The sequence below is a fragment of the Lagenorhynchus albirostris genome, chromosome 8, assembly GCF_949774975.1.
Source record: "Lagenorhynchus albirostris chromosome 8, mLagAlb1.1, whole genome shotgun sequence".
NCBI lineage: Eukaryota > Metazoa > Chordata > Mammalia > Artiodactyla > Delphinidae > Lagenorhynchus > Lagenorhynchus albirostris.
Genome location: NC_083102.1, coordinates 90,342,325 through 90,359,884, shown reverse-complemented (window position 1 = coordinate 90,359,884; position 17,560 = coordinate 90,342,325). Strand labels below are relative to the sequence as shown.

Genomic DNA, 17,560 nt, shown 5'->3' with positions numbered 1-17,560 from the left:
GCCCTCTCAGCCTTCTCCCCCCGCCACCCCCTCTCCGAAATAGACAAAAACACACTGTGCTTTCTAATTAATGCCTACAAGGTTATATTTTCATTATCTTAGGAAACTTGATGGCATCTAATGGAAATAGGGAGTTAGGAGATCTCCTGTCACCATTTCTCTAATAGAGAAAGAGGCCTAGATCAATGTGTAATCGCACCTGAGACAAAGCCATCACAGGCGAGCGTGAAATGCCAAATCTTCCTTCCTTCCTTCGGTATATTGGCTCTTTCCATATAAATTCTAAATAAAAACTAGTCATCACAAACAGAATCTCTCCAAACTAAATAAGCATGCTAAAGGATGTTTGCTCTGCAGCAGAGGGTGTCTGGGGGGAGGGGGGGGCTGCAGCAGATGCCTCTGGCCACAGGAGCAGGAGCCCTGCCCTGGGCCTGCTTTCCGTCAGGGGCCTGGCCTAGGAACAGCCTACGCTCCTTCCATCTCCCACTCTGTGCGTGTGTTAATGATCCTGCGAGAGTTCCCTTTATAGAGTCCATACCACCACTTATCGTGTAGAAAAATTTTTGCTCCAAGTACCTTTGGTTCTTGTCTTTGTGTATATTTAGTTAGACCCATGCTGGTTTTTTTTTAAGCCTGCCAGGCTGCTAAAACAAAACAGATCTTCTAGTGTGCTACCAGATAGTTTTTAGAAAGCATCTTTTCTTGATTAAGGCTCATGTTCTTGTACAGCATGCGGAATAAATGTTATTTTCTGAAGCTTTTTATGTGCTGTAAAGCAGACACATTAATGACTATTTATTATTTTGAGATATACGTGACCATTTTCCACAAAAGGATAGATAGCTCTAAATGTAATTTTTCTTCCTGCTCAGCCTTTTCCATCATATAGCAATCTTGTAATTTGCTGTGTATATTCTACAACCAAGCCCTGGTCTTTGGAAGTTTCTGGTAGATAAGAAAGGAGGAGTCTGGCAGGGCCGTTGGGAGGTTATTTGGAAAGTTATACCCGTACCTTTGTCTTCTCTGTTCCTCTCCCCTGTGGAATGTTCCCCCACTTCCCCTGCACAGATCCCACCAGCCAATACTCCTTCCCAAACTACAGTAATACTCAGTGGTCTCTGCTTTGCCTGCTTTCCTTCGCACTTGCAGCATCTGACCTATTCTTGGCCGTTTTACCTAGAAAGATCCTGTCTTCCTTACTAGATGGGAAATTACTAAAAGGCCCGATAATGGGCCTTTTATATCACCCTTTCCACCAGAACAGTTAACAGGGTGCTAAGTCTAAAGAAGGTTCTCAATACTTTTTTTTTTTTTTTTTTTTGGTAAATCCTACCAGTTAGGAGAAAGGGGACGGGACACATTCTTTGGCTTTCATATGGGCTGACTTCAGCCTGATGGAGCAGATAACATTTGCACCCTGCACAGAACCCATATAGCATTGCAGTTCATTAGGGCAGAAGGTACTGATGCAGGGCTGTAAATCATCGTTTCCTTGGAACTAAGCAGGTTAGCTCAGCCCTGAGCTCTTTGCTCCGCTCTATCCTGAATACTGTTTTCAAGCACCCTTGCTGAGGACCACCTACACGCTCTCTGGGGCCACCCAGGCTCTGCACAGCTGTTGGCTGCAGCGGACTCACTCTGCACCCCGTGCTTGTTCCTTGGCTCGCTGCAGACGTGTGGAACACCTCCGGGAGCTTCCTGTTCCGAGACCGAATGTGGCGGCCCAAACTGCAGAACTGACGAAGGACAGAAGCAGTGTGGGGGGCCCGGCTGTGGCGGGCTGGTCACTGTCGCACACGGCGCCTGGCAGAAAGCCATGGACTTTGACCGAGATGTCCTCAGTGCCCTGGCTGAGGTGGAACGGCTCTCCAAGATGGTAATTCAACGGATGGGCTGTTTTTGTTTGTTTCCTTTCCGTTATAGACTGGAGGATCTGAATGGGCCAAGTCAATTCCAAATGCTGACTAAAACGAAAAGGCCTAAGTTTTTGTGAGGTCAGGGAAAGAGAGGAGGAAGTTTTTATTCATAGATGGTTTAAGAATCTACTTGCTTCTCACAATAAATTGAAATAACCATGTATTAACTATGGGTCCAGGGTTATGAATACCTCCAGCTGTTATTTCAATTGAGCCTTTATTCTTCTGAAGTGACATGAAGTATTAGCTTCCTGTTAACTGAAGTATGTAGGTTGGTACCTGAGAACAAGACTAACGAACATCTTCTACACCACCAAATGTTTTGGAGGAATTAAAAACAACTAGAAAAAAATTTTATATGCTAGCCCTAGCTATGTAAGACTGTTGTATAGGAACTGGTATAGTGAATACTTTGTCTATACAAGAATATAATATGGTTGAAGGGGAGATGTTTGTTTCTAAAAAGTTTTTCGACATCATTTTCTGGACCATTTATTTTATTCCCCATACATAGGTCTCTGAAGCAAAACTGAGGGCAGATGAGGCAAAACAGAATGCTCAAGCTGTTCTGTTGAAAACCAATGCTACCAAAGAAAAAGTGGACAAGAGCAATGAGGATCTGAGAAATCTGATCAAGCAAATCAGGAACTTTTTGACCCGTAAGGAACTTTTTCATTCTACTTTTAGACATTTCTTCCTGTCCAACAATTTTTTAAGAGTGTTTGAGAGGCCATAATTCAAATCTGCCTCGTAGATAAAAAATTCATGCAGGGAATAAAATACTTCCAAATTTTTAAATGTATATGTAAATAACCTCTAACTTATGCTGCAACAGACACACCCGATGTGATACCCACGTAACAAATCAAGAAGTCAAACATACACTATGAGAACTAAATTTGAAATTTGTGTTAGAGATTACATATAATGTGTCATAAGAACCTTAATTCAAAGTAGAGTTTTGACATTGTCCCTAAAGCTTTGTAATCCTATTATTTATAGGATATTATAGTTAGTTACAGAGCTCTATAAGTGTTCTGTACAGAAATAGAAAATCTCTGGGATTTGTGGTCCAGCTCACAAATGTTGCAGGTCACAGTTTGAGTGTTACCACTCAGGATAGTTTTGGCTGCAAGTTAAAGAAAACTCTCAACTGAAATGGACTTAATCAAAAAAGGGATGTATATTATAACACACAGTAAGTTCAATAGTAGAACAGCTCCATCGTTCTAGGATCCATGCACTTCTCATCTTTCTGTACTGTCATTTTAAGCATATCAGCTTTGTTCTCAGTTTGCTAAGGATATCTTATAGAATATTCACATATTATCCTGTGCTTAAACCCTTAGGGCTCCATTTTTATGTTCTGTTCTTTCACAGTTTATACGAAGAAAAAAAAAGCCTTAAATATCAATGACATATTTAAACTCCAGTATTTTTTTGACCTGTTTTCACATTTGACATTTGAAACTCCCTGGCCTTCTTTGATAAGGCAACTATCCTGATTCTCTTGCTTCTGACGGGATTTTCTCCCTTTCTGTAGTTTCCTGAATCCAGATCATTTATTAGGAATTTCAACACTTACATCTGCATTCACAGTAGTTTCCTACCTAATTTTTCAACCTCAACTGAAAGTTTTCATTGCCCTTTAGGATCAAGACCCAGCTTTTTTACCCTGGCCTGTATCGTTTTCTACAATCGGAAACCATTCGCTTCACTCAACTTCCACATAACTTGCTCTGCCCATCCTGCCTCTCCAGCCAGAGATGTTCTTTCTTCTCTCAAATCCTGTTATCCTTCAAAACCTGATCAGTTCCTCACCCTCCACAGTTTTACCCAACGACCCCAGCCTACAACCAACTCCAGTGGTACGCACTGTCTGCAATACTGTTCCTGTGTGTAGGTCTCATCTCCCCAACCTAGATTATAAAACTCTTAAATAGGAAGTACCTTTGTCTTGGTGTAACCCCACCATGCTGATCACATAGTAGATGACTAGTAAGTGGTTGAATGAGTGAACCATGTATGATTTTTCACCTCTTCACGGGCATATCTTTGCTTTTAACAGAGGATAGTGCTGACCTGGACAGCATTGAAGCAGTTGCTAATGAAGTACTGAAAATGGAAATGCCTAGCACCCCACAGCAGTTACAGAACTTGACAGAAGATATTCGTGAACGAGTTGAAAGCCTTTCTCAAGTAGAGGTTATTCTACAGCAGAGTGCTGCTGACATTGCCAGAGCTGAGATGTTGTTAGAAGAAGCTCAAAGAGCCAGGTATCTGAAGACAGTATTATGGCATTTAGGGGGGGCTTTGTGTATCTAGCATTGAATAAAGTATTTCTCCACGTGAGTCTCTCAGGGTCATTTCAGGAGGGCTTTTCTTTAAAAGAAATGCGGTCATTTCAGGAGGGCTTTTCTTTAAAAGAAATGCTCTCTTCTGCGAGGAAGTACTTTTTTCATGTTCACATATAATACATTGTCTCATTCTTTTACTCAGCAACAGTGCAACAGATGTTAAAGTCACTGCAGACATGGTAAAGGAAGCTCTGGAAGAAGCAGAAAAGGCCCAGATTGCAGCAGAGAAGGCAATTAAACAAGCAGATGAAGACATCCAAGGAACCCAGAACCTGCTAACTTCAGTAAGACATTGCAATCATTATTACGTGTGGGAGAAAATGCAGGCGCATATACTCTTATCAGAAAAGAAGCGCATTTGACAGTTATCTATGAAAATTCTTACAGTTGAACACTAAAGGAGTCCTTTCAGTAAATCTAAACTACTCCCATCGCACAAGGTGCTAAAGTGTCATTTTCAAGGAAGAAAAAGGACTCTAAAGAGAAACATTAAACCCCCTCTCATTTTCATCCCCACAGAAAGCCTAAGAAAGATAAAAAGAGTTTCCTGTTCCTTCAGGGAATCACACCGATTTTATTTAGTATGAAGCACACTCCTACTCTTATCCAGTTTTAGACCATCTCTGGCTGGAGAGAGAGGACGAACAGAGCAAGGTTTTGCAGCCCAAAAGCAACTGCATGTAAGACCGGTGCCTCAAGATTTATGAGGTGATCATTCACAAAATGTCTGCTTCTAACACCCAGTTTTAGAGGAACCTAATAGAGCTCTTACAGCTAAACAATCTGTTTTGTTCAGAATGCATGGGAAATCTATAAGCAAAATACCCTAGAGACACACTAAGAACTTTTTAGTGCTTTATTCTAAACACTTCTCTCTTAAAAGTAATGCAAACTAATTCTGTTTTATTCTTTCACTTTTCAAAAATCAGTTCTAGAGGCAAATTTTTCCTTCCAATCTTAGGAAAGTTCATTTTTTATGAAACTGGATAAAGAAAACGGATGACTCGTTTAACTCCTCCTTATGTTCTCAGAATACACTTTGAAGTTAGATGCTCTTATTACTTGCTGCTATCCCCCTTCTCAAGCCAACGACCCCTAATGTTTAAAATCTTGGGAAATGCCTTTTCAGCCTGCTTTCCCTACCAGTAGTTGATAAAAAAGCCCATCTTCCCGTATTCCATTACTCTCAGTAGAATGAAGCCGGACCGTTCCCAAGCCACTTTCTTACATTATGAGCAATTTAAGGCCCTTTCTTCAGGCTACGTGTTCAAGTTTAGAAAAATTATGTTTTCCCACCAGACTACATTCTAACCCTTTCAATTACTGTTTTTTCTACCTCTAGGATTTTCAAATTTGTCAGTGTGTTGTTAACATGTTAATAAGTGACTTTTTAAAAAAATGACTGTTTTGAAAAGCAAAATGGAAACTATTAATCAAACTGTAGGTGCGATACCTGGCTTGTTGTTGCAAGTTAATAATGGTGGGCAGAAGTGTTTCAGGTTAACAGTAAAAAAAAATAGAGCCTTTACCTAAACCACACTAACGAAAGCTTGTCACGAACTATTCGCCTACTTAAAACTGTAAGGGTTATCTTGTAAGAATAGTCCCTAAGAATTGTTTTCTAAGTTAACTAATATGCATATACTGACCCATTAGTTACGACATTGTTATTCAGAGTAATTCTGTGGAATAGACCCAGCCTTGAAGATCATTTTTCAGAAAAATTAGGTGCTCAGTGAAACTGGTTCTTCTGTTATGGTTCAGGCTTACTTTACTTTGGCTAGCTTTAAAAACAACGGTTACTAATTACTTTGAAATGAGAGCAAACGTGGACCCTCACCAGTTGCACAGATAAGATACTTTTTCCCTAAATAATTTTGAGCACTTATAACTTTGAGCACTTATAGCTTCCAGTTATAACATTCCCAGACCTATGCCATCTCCCAATCCTATAGTAACTTTTCAGAGTTTTAACATTCCTGATTTCCATGTCGTTTCTGAAGTACTATGCTACTAGAGTTTAACATTTACAGTTGATAGAAAAAAATTAAAATTGACTGGAAGTTACAATTTTTCCACCCATAATACTTCAGAAAGTTGTGTGGATATCCCTCTACTCACATCTGCTGCTTTGTGAACACTAGGCAAGTTCTTAAAGTGCTTTCTCAACACATCAAGCTGCCTGGAGGTGGTTCAGTAACAAAAAATTTTACAAAAATTTCAGCCTAGACCAGCGGAAGTAGTGAAAGAACAGAGACTATTTTAAACTTGGGCACTTTATATAAGCTTTCTTGAAATTTCTTTTGTTCTAGAGCAATGTCTTAGCAGCTTTTTAAATCTTCCTCTACACTGTAGTCATAGCACTTGCTATCACTTCTTGAATTAATGGCTTGCTGAATGATGACGCTTTTAGATCGAGTCTGAAACAGCAGCTTCCGAGGAAACCTTGTTCAATGCCTCCCAGCGCCTCAGCGAGCTAGAGAGAAACGTGGAAGAACTTAAGCGGAAAGCTGCCCAGAACTCTGGGGAGGCAGAATATATTGAAAAAGTAGTATATACTGTGAAACAAAGTGCAGAAGATGTTAAGAAGGTAAGTAAATCTTTGGAACTTCACAGCTATGTGGATAAAGGAGCAACTAGTCTCCTGCAAGTGACCTGTTTTGAAAGAGCAGTCTTCAGAGACACAGATGGAAAAGAATGGGAGTGGATATAAATATATCCATACACGTGTAGGCCCTCAAATCCAAACGTGGATAAGGGTTATTATTGAGCTTGTATTTCAATTAGGAAGACCTTTATGGCAAACAGTAAATTACCTGGCCCTTTGAGAAATCTTTCAAAGCAGCGTATAGAAGCTGCTTAAAGAATTCCTAACAGACAACAGCTAGTAGGGAACCCTTATCTCACTACTTCTGTGCTCATCGGGAATTAACCACCTCTTCTCAGTGGACGATACTATATTTTGCAGAGGAAAGTCTCAAGCTTAAATTTCTCACTACAAGCCAAGTAATCATTGAGACACATTTAATTTCTAAATTTCTGTAAGCAAATATTTAAAGAAACCTTTTTAAACTTTTCAGAGCAGTGTTGAAACGAATAGTAGGGTAGTCGAGATTTTCCTAGAAGCGACTAGCTTTTAGGCATTACATACAGGTGACTTCCCTACACCTGTGGTTTGGGGAAGAGAACAGTAAGTTTACTGCCCCATCTGTCTTTTTTCATTCTGGTCTAGGTTCCTACAGGTCTGAGAGCGTAAATCTCCCAAGTAGTCTTCTATAGAACACTTTGCATCAATATTAAATTTCACTAGAGATAAGAAAACCCCTTGACATGAAATTCCTCACAACCATCTTTGCAAACCCCCATTAACCCCACTTGTGCTACAATCTTGCCCTTCCTTCCTTTTTAAATCTGCCTTTTCCCTCTGATTTTCCTGATAGCAAGTCTCTATCAACCCTAAATTAGTCACAGTCAAGATGGTCTTACCATTTTTTTTTTTTTGGCTTCTTTTGATCTCTAAATTTGGATCTCGGCAAACCTACCTCTGAGAAACCCTATTTCTCAAACTCTCCCTCCATGCATTCTCCTACGACATCTCCATAGAAAAGTACTAATCTGCAAAGACCTACCACAACATGTCTTTAAGATCTTTCATTTAAAAAACTCACGTCAAACGTTGTATCTAATTCCACTGTTTCAAGTTAATGTTTTCAGTTATTTACTACTGGGGAGCTTGAAGCCTGAGTACCCTTGGTCATGGCCTTTAATTCAGACTGCTTGCCATGCAAGTTAATCTCATCCAAGCTTGCCACCGTTTACCAGTCTTAAATATAACTGCTGATGCTATTACCTCTTTGTGCTGGAATGTGGAACTGCAGACTCTGGACGGTGAACTTGATGAAAAGTACAAGAAAGTGGAAAATATAATTGCCCAAAAAACTGAAGAGTCAGCTGATGCCAGAAGGAAAGCTGAACTGCTACAAAACGAAGCAAAAACACTTTTGGCTCAAGCAAACAGCAAGCTGCAACTCCTGAAAGGTATAGATTTTTTTTTCTTTCACTTAAGACTCATGATCTTTTAGTTTATTTAAATGGTAAACATCTATTCATTCTGTCTTAGGTACTTAAATAGAGCCTTATAGGCAAAAAGGATCAGTATTTGATTTTGAGATCATCATAGTAGTGTAACTGCTCAGACCTTTTCATCTCCCACAGATTTAGAAAGAAAATATGAGGACAATCAAAAATATCTAGAAGACAAAGCTCAAGAATTAGTAAGACTGGAAGGAGAAGTCCGTTCACTCCTAAAAGATATAAGCCAGAAAGTGGCTGTTTACAGCACCTGCTTGTAACAGAGGAGGAGGAGCTATAAGTAAAAGATGGCTATGGTGTGTGACCAAAGCAAAATCACTACATGGTAAAAACTGACTCTTAATGTTTTTAATCACATTTTTTGTATGGAGCTAAATAAAGTACAGTGCTTTTATATAAATATATATTCGGAGTAATTCTTAAACTCATTGTTACTTTTCCTGATTTAAGCATTCATGAATCCCTTTAACAAAGAATTTATTTTCACTGTAAAGATGGATTTAAAAGCAAGCTGATTGCCTTCATAGAGATGCTAATTTTTCTTATGTCTATAAACAAATATCAGTCACCTGTTTGGGTCAATATCCTCTACAAATCCACCCCTAAAATCACCTCCCAGTTGGATTCCCAGGTGGAGATTAAAGAGGAAGGCAGTGGCCTGAGCTACGTTCACCATTTCCGACTGCTCAGTTGCTCCAATCTCCAAAAACTCCTCTAAGTATTCCTTGCTCTAGGCAAGAGAACAACAAAAGCAACTTTTAGGGCATTGAGAACAGTTAGACTTAATTGATATCTTCAGGACATTACATCCCCCCAAAAAGCAAACTACACATTCAAGTGCACATGGAACATTCTGTATGATTGACCACGTACTAGGGCACAAAACAAGCCTCAAGAGTATAGAAATTATTTCAAGTATCTTTTCTGACCACAATGGCATGAAACTCGAAATCAACCACAGAAAAAAAAATTACAGGGAGATTAAGCACCTTGCTACTGACAAACCAATGGGTCAACAATAAAATCAAAGAAGAAATTGAAAAATACCTCATGGCAAATGACAATGAGAAAACAACCATACAAAATCTATGGGATGCACCAAAGGCAGTTCTTACAGGGAAGTTCATAGCAACCCAGGCCTTTCTAAGAAACAAAACTCAACCTAACCCACCACCTAAAACAATTAGGAAGAGAAGAACAACCAAAGTCAGCAGAAGAAAGGAGATAATAAAGACCAGGAAGGAAATAGAGATTAAAAGAAAAAAAAATCAATAAAACCAAGAGCAGGTTCTTGGAAAGGGTAATTAAACAAAATTGACAAACCTCTGGCCAGGCTCACCAAGAAGAAAAGACACAAGAAATAATAATAAATGAAAGAGGAGAAATCACAACTGATACCATAAAAAACCATAAGAGAATACTATGAACAATTATATGCCAACAAATTTGACAACCTAGAGAAATGGACAACTTCTAGAAACAGCCCACCAAAACTGAATCAAGAAGGAATAGAGGACAAAACCATACTTAGAAAAGATATATGCACCCCAGTGTGCACTGCAGAGCATGGAAGCAACCTAAATGCCCACTGACAGAGGAATGGATAAAGAAGATGTGGTACATACATACAATGGAATATTACTCAGCCATAAAAAATGAAATAATGATATCTGCAGCAACATGGATGGACCTAGAGATTGTCATACTGAGGGAAGTAAGTTAGAGAAAAATATCATATGATATCACTTATATGGGGAATCTAAAAAAAAAGGTACAAATGAACTTATCTACAAAACAGAAACAGAGTCACAGTTATGGTTACTAGGGGGGATGGGGGGAGGATAAATTGGGAGACTGGGATTGACATATACACATTACTATATATGAGATAGATAATAAGGACCTACTGTATAGCACAGGGAACTCTACCTATAACCCTGTAATGACCTATATGGGAAAAGAATCTAAAATAGAGTGGATATATGTGTAACTGATTCACTTTGCTGTACAGCAGAAACTAACAACACTGTAAGTCAACGTACACCAAAAAAAAAGACCAATCACTGGAAACGAAGTAGAATCTGTAATTTAAAAAAAAAAAACCTCCCTACAAACAAAAGTCCAGGAGCAGATGGCTTCACTGGGAAATTCTACCAAACATACAAAGAAGAACTTATACTGATCCTTCTCAAACACTTCCAAAAAGACTGAAGAGGAAGGAACTCTTAAAGACTTTCTATGAAGCCACCATCACCCTGATACCAAAACCAAAGAAACTACCAAAAAATAAAGTTACAGGCCAGTATCTTTGATTATGACATCAAAATCCTCAACCAAATATTAGCAAACCAAATCCGACAACACACAAAAAGGTCATACAACACAACCAAGTTGGATTCATCACAGGGTCACAAGGATGGTTAAACATATGCAAATCAATCAGTGTGACACCACATCAACAAAAGAAAGGTCAAAACCACATGATCATTCAATAGGTTCAGAAAAAGCACTTCATATGATCATTCAATAGGTTCAGAAAAAGCACTTCATAAAATTCAACATCCATTCATGATTAAAAAACCCTTATAAAACTGGGCACAGAGGGAACATATCTCAACATAATAAAAGCTATCGATGACAAACCCACAGCCAATATAATACTCAACTGTGAAAAGCTGAAAGGTTTCCGACTGAAATCTGGAACAAGACAAGGATACCCACTCTCACCAATTTTCTTCAACATAGTATTGAAATCCTAGCCACATCAATTGGACAAGAAAAAAATAAAAGGTATCCAAATTGGTAGGGAAGAGGTAAAATTGTTTTATATGCAGGTGACATGATACTATATATATTGGGTTGGCCAAAACGTTTGTTCAGGTTTTCCGTAAGATCTTACAGAAAAACCCAAACGAACGTTTTGGCCAACCCAATAGAAAACCCTAAAGACTTCACACAAAAACTACTAGAACTGATAAATGAATTCAGTAAAGTAGGCAGATACAAGATTAACATATAGAAATCAGTTGTATTTCTTTACACTAACAATGAAATATCAGAAAAGGAATGTAACCAAACTATCCTTATAAAATCATCAAAAAAAAAAAACACAAAAAACCCACCTAGGAATAAACCTCCCCAAGGAAGTGAAAAGACATATGCTGAGAACTACAAAACATTAATAAAGGAAATTAAAGATGATTCAAAGAAATGGAAAGATATCCCATGCTCTTTGACTGTAAGAATATTGTTAAAATGGCAATACTACCCAAAGCAATCTACAGATTTAGTGTGATCCTAGAACAAATACTCCTAAAATTTATGTGGAACCATAAAAGGCCCAGAATTGCCAAAGCAATCCTGAAGAAAAAAATCAATGAAGTTAGAACACGCCCTCACACTATGCACAAAAATAAACTCAAAATAGCTTAAGGACTTAAACATAAGATGCCATAAAACTCCTAGAAGAGATCAGAGGCAAAACGTTCTCTGACATAAATCGTACCAATGTTTTCTTAGGTCAGTCTCCCAAGCCAATACAAATAAAAACAAAAATAAACAAATGGACCCAATCAAACTTACAAGCTTTTGCACAGCAAAGGAAACCGTAAACAAAACGAAAAGACAAGCTACAGAACAGGAGAAAATACTTGCAAACCATGTGACTGACAAGGGCTTAATTTCCAAAATATACAAACAGCTCATATAACTCAATGACAAAAAACAACCCAATCGAAAAATGGGAAGACCTAAATAGACATTTCTCCAAAGAAGACATACAGATAGCCAATGGGCAAATGAAAAGATGCTCAACATCACTAATTATTAGAGAAACGCAACTCAAAAGTACAATGAGGTACCACCTCACACCAGTCAGAATGGCCATCATTAAAAAGTTTATAAATAACAAATTCTGGATAGACTGTGGAGAAAGGGGAACCCTCTTACACTGTTGGTGGGAGTGTAAGCTGGTGCAGCCACTATGGAAAACGGTATGGAGGTTCCCCAAACAACTAAAATAGAATTACCGTGTGATCCAGCAATCCCACTCCTGGGTATATACCCAGACAAAACTATAATTTGAAAAGATACATGCACCTCAATGTTCACAGCAGCACTATTCGTAATAGCCAAGACATGGAAGCAACCTAAACATCCATTGACAGATGAATGGATAAAGATGTGGTACATATGTACAATGGAATACCACTCAGCCATAAATAATAACGAAATAATGCCATTTGTAGCAACATGGATGGACCTAAAGATTATCATACTAACTGAAATAAATCAGAAAGACAAGTACCATACGATACCACTTACACATGGAATCTAAAATATGACACAAACGAACCTATCGCCGAAACATAAACAGACTCACAGATAAGGAGAACAGACTTGTAGTTGCCTTTACAACTACAAGGGGGAGGGGGCGTATGGGAGGGAAGGAATGGAAGTCTGAGATTAGCAGAGGCAAACTATTATATACAGGATGGATTAACAAGGTCATACTGTATAGCACAGGGAACTATATTCAATATTCTGTGACAAACCATAATGGAAAAGAGTATAAAAAAGGAATATATATATATATGTAGAACTCAGTCACTCTGCTGTACAGAAGAAATTAACAACACTGTGTATCAACTATATTCCAATAAAATTTAAAAAAATACGAGTATTGCCACATAAAACAGGGCTAGGGCTGCTGAGGGGAACGTTTAAATTAAGTTAAGCCAAAGTTTGGGGATATTACTGCTTGTGCACAGTGAGCAGTGCTACTCTAAGTACAGAAGGATGCTATAATTTCTCAGATTTTACATTGAATTTTATTTGATTTCACAATCAGATAACTGTTACTCCACAGGATAAAGAAAATAGCTGGAATACAACTGCCAAGCCTTTGTCGACTTTATAGCTGAGTTGGCTGGAAACAGGCCAGGTCTTAAGTGGTTTTTGCACACATTCTTCTTAGAGAAAAGGCTACTCTGTACCATGTAACAACCACCCACACATACAACACAGCTGCATTTGAAGCTGGGCCTGAACAAAAGTTACGTTAATGGCTGTAATCTCAATAATAAGGCAACTTCCCTCTGGTTCCACACAGTTGTCACTTTTATTTAGATAGGAGTTCTAATAACTAGCAAGGTGGTTGTACCTCCTCATCTACCAGGGCAACTAAGTCTTTTTTTTTCCCCTTAAGTATTTTACTTACAATTAAGCAGAGGTAGAAACCTTCACTACCCCTCATTGCTTTTCAGCTAAACAACTAAAAGTCGCACTTTAAAATTAGTAATTTCAATCAGCTCAATGAATTGGACAACTAATAGCCCCACCCTTCACAAGCCAAGGAATACTCAGAACTTAATAACAATAAGCGAACATAAAAAATTTGTCTTATACCTAGGACTTCATTCCCAACCACATATATTTCCATTCTCACAGTGAAAGAGAATCCTTAAAGTTGCACTTAACTATTCTTTTGTGTCTCTATAGCTAGGACTTTGTATTAAATTACATTTCACTATTCCCTCATCAGAATCTTTGTACCTAGAGTAGAGGACATGTTTGAGGTTTAAATAAATTAGCACTTCACATAATATTGGGATTTCAGATTTTAAAAAGATGCAGAGTTCATTACCAATAATGGCAAATAGCACATATCAGACCACCACTCCTACAGATAACAACTGAAAACTCTGAATAAAATATATTTTTCAAAAATAAAGGTACTGGACAACAACCAGAAGTAGGCAGAAGAGGGGGGTGCACGTTGCACTCAAATAACAGCCTTGCGTGAGATTTCCATTTTTAATAGCTTTTCACTGAGGGGAGGTCCCAAGTGGCAACTTGAAGAGAAGCCAAGTTTTACTGGTTAAGCAATCAGAGGACAGAGTTTGGGGTAACCAAGAGCAACTGAAATATGAGGGGAGGAACCCCAGAAAAGAGGTATAAATTCTGCATATCCCTTGTCCAATCTCTAGCTGACCTGTGAACTTTATCTGCATGGCACAAACTTCAGATAGCCCAGGTAAAGCTAAAACAACTGCGTAGAGATTTCAGCTGTCCACCCGCCCTCCCCCTACACACACACGCACGCACAAAGACAAGAGTTTGGAGTTTAACCAAGTTAACTGCCCACTAAAAAATTCAGAATTTTTCAGAGGTATGTAACAGAATCCAGTCTTTACAATGTATCCATTTATAATGACCATAATACAATTCAAGAGCACTGGACGTGTGAAGTAAAAGGAAAATGTGACCTACATGTAAATCAATAAAAACCTGAAGGCTACAAAACATTTTCCTTTTATCTATGGATCAACTGATGATTTCTTATTCCATACAGCTTTCTGCTCATAAATTACATTCTCCAAACTTTCCTTAAGACGATATATAACCTTTAAATTGCAATCAAGTGAATATCTGGTTTGCATATTTCAGTTCCTTCATTTACTTTCTTTAGAAATTTATGCTATATCAAATACGATGAATGAATCTGAAATGATTCTTAAATTTAGTTATAATAAAGTCTGTTTAGTATTCAACACTTTGTTATTTAAGTGTTTTAAGAAACAGCCATTTTAAATATTTATCAATAAATATAATTTTATAGCACTCTTTAAAGAAATAGTCGATTTTACCCAGCCAGGATACACTGGCAATCCACTTCAGAAAAGACAAGAGATTAAAGATTCCCTTATGTTGTTTCTCTAAAAATAAATGCTAAACATTTAGTAGGTATCACTAGAACAGATAAAAGGATAATGACCTTTTAAATACCTTAATACTGTCCTACAGTGTGGGAAAAAAAGATCTATCCAGGCCTATAAAAGCAATAATAAAGAGTAATAAACAAGAATGTACGGTAGAGGTAGTCATAAAAAATCTAGGACCATCTTGACATCCACTCAGAATAACCACTATGAATATTTAAGACATGTTTATTTCCATATCTTAATTTCCCACTGGAATACATTGCTTCTCCACTTAATATATGAATTTCGTATATATACTGCCTTACATTGGTCAACTATATAACTATACTTCAGACTGCAGACCTCACTAGAACCTTAAAAATCTAAACACAAATTCTACCTCTAACGGCCAAGACTTTGGGGATTAAAATACCTGATAGACCATCATTTTTTATTTACATCAGTTCAGTTTATACATGTTTAACTTATTCTAATGACTGTTTCCAATGTGAAAACCAAGTTTAAAATAACTTGATCACCTTGTTTCAAACACAGCTGTTCACATACCATACTCCAGCTCCATCCATGTAAGTAAATCCTGTATCCGAGATAAAAGCTACTTAGCATACATTCAGTGAGGTTGAGCCTTTCATAAACAGCATGAAAATATGGGTTGAAGAAAATTTTCCAGGATGCTACTATAAGTAGCTTTTTTCTGCAGTATTAACGCAGTGAAATAAAATATTAAATTTATTTAAAATATAGATATGAGATTATTCCATTCTGTCCAAACCTATTAAATACCTTCCAAAAGTTTCATAATTCAGTCCTAGAAATTCTTGGAGCTGTGAGCATTTCCTGTTCAGAAATGTTACCTCTACAAAAGCTCCCAGGAAATTGCAGAAAAATATAATCTTCTAATTTAAAAGTTGATCGATTTCCCAAATGATGCAGCCAGGTTTGCTTCTCTAAAAGCTTCTGATAAGGTCTGCAAAGGGAAGAAATTTAGAATTAAAAACCAAGTATTTGTGAATCAGAAGAAACTTGAGATAGCCATTAATTGCGTATGTTGTTACCGGATGTGCATGACAGACTCTAGCTATATCTTCACAGGATGCTCCATATTCCAGTGCAAGAGCAGCTTCATTTATCATTTCACCAGCACCCTTTAAAATAATAAACCAAGAAGTAATTTTGTTTCTATGGCAAAAACAACTACCTTCTAATACGAGAGATTAGAACAGTTAATTACCTCCAGTCAGAAAAACCTTAACAGAAAAAAAAGCAGTTCAGAAGTTAAGAGCCTGGGCTCTGAAGCGAGATGGCCAGGATTCAACTCCTACCACTTACTGCCCTAACCACTCACTGACTCTGTGCTTTGGCCCATTTATTCACCTCAAAAATGGGAACACCACCACCTACCTCACAGGGTCATGGAAACTAAAGCTGATGCATGCATCTAGGAAAAACTGTTACAGAGGAAGCACTCAAATGTTCTAGTATCATTACTGATGCACGAGATACCTAGGGGAGGGCATACCTCATGTGCAGTGGCAGGAAAGGCTTCTCTTAGAAGGTAACATCTAAGCTAAGACCTGAATAATAAGCCAGTCATGCAAAGATATGAAGGCAGAGGATTCCAGAACAAAGGCTTTAAAATGGGAACAAGCTCAGCCTATGAAGAAATTGAGAGAAGGCCCATAAGACAGGGAATTAATGAGCAAAGGGGACGAGTGGAAAGAGATGAGGTCAGAAAAGTAACCAGGGCCAAATTCAGCGGAGCCTTTCATGTAAGTCTATAGCAGAAAGGACCACTAGAGAGTTTTAAGCAGGCAAATGGCCTGGTGTATGTTTTAAAGGGATAAACTTAGTTGCAGCATGGAATGCAGATGATATGATGGGCAAGAATGTCAATGCTAGAAACGATGCATGAAGAAGCCATATTCAAACTTTGGCTAGTAAATAATAACCGCAGAATGTAAACACCAGGTGGTTTTAAATTAATCTACTAAATAACAATGTTTTCCAGAAATCCTAGTGGGATTTCTGGTTTTACAGTACTCACTGGTCCTAGAATATGTGCTCCCAATACTCTGTCTGTTGATTTCTGCCCAAGTATCTTCACCATGCCATCTGTGTCAGCGTTTGTCTTAGCTCTGCTGTTAGCAGCAAATGGGAATTTCCCAACTTTGTACTCAGTACCCTGTGAGAAGCAGAAAATGAGAACGTACATAGGTATCAAAAAATTCATTCCCATTTGGTGAAAGCGTCTACCATTTCTTCAGAAAATAAATCCCAAGAAGGCAATTCTTCACAAAGCATATAGAAGGAAAGACCAAAAGGCTTGTTATTGAAATACAGTTTGGGTACAAACACAAGCAAATACAAATGTCAGCCCACCTGGATATATTTCAAAGCGAAATATAAGAGCTCTGGAATTACTAGTTTTTGAATAGAGGCAACCAAATGATCTCCTTTAAGATACTCACAAAGT

General features: G+C 38.0%; 2 protein-coding genes across 4 annotated transcripts in view; one reads left to right on the top strand and one right to left on the bottom strand.

Moving 5' to 3' along the window:
* The window catches only part of LAMB1 (laminin subunit beta 1), a 73,644-nt gene extending 64,877 nt beyond the window's left edge, over positions 1 to 8,767 (top strand). Inside the window, exons 28-34 of the mRNA XM_060157293.1 lie at positions 1,673 to 1,876; positions 2,431 to 2,575; positions 3,985 to 4,192; positions 4,416 to 4,557; positions 6,687 to 6,863; positions 8,152 to 8,311; positions 8,489 to 8,767. Of these exons, the coding sequence (XP_060013276.1) occupies positions 1,673 to 1,876; positions 2,431 to 2,575; positions 3,985 to 4,192; positions 4,416 to 4,557; positions 6,687 to 6,863; positions 8,152 to 8,311; positions 8,489 to 8,625 (1,173 nt within the window). The 3' untranslated portion in view covers positions 8,626 to 8,767. The remainder of the gene's footprint in view (positions 1 to 1,672; positions 1,877 to 2,430; positions 2,576 to 3,984; positions 4,193 to 4,415; positions 4,558 to 6,686; positions 6,864 to 8,151; positions 8,312 to 8,488) is intronic.
* DLD (dihydrolipoamide dehydrogenase) overlaps positions 1 to 17,560 on the bottom strand; it is a 49,320-nt gene that overhangs the window by 2,770 nt on the left and 28,990 nt on the right. Inside the window, exons 12-14 of one of the 3 annotated variants that reach the window (XR_009542055.1) lie at positions 17,132 to 17,269; positions 16,143 to 16,232; positions 15,871 to 16,054 (exon numbers count right to left, since the gene is read on the bottom strand). Coding sequence is in view for 2 of the 3 variants with exons in the window: in XM_060157295.1 (XP_060013278.1) it covers positions 15,989 to 16,054; positions 16,143 to 16,232; positions 17,132 to 17,269 (294 nt within the window). In the remaining variant the exon portion in view is untranslated. Of the gene's footprint in view, positions 1 to 15,294; positions 16,055 to 16,142; positions 16,233 to 17,131; positions 17,270 to 17,560 lie in introns of those variants that run through there. The other 2 variants (XM_060157295.1, XM_060157294.1) reach the window with 2 other exon arrangements.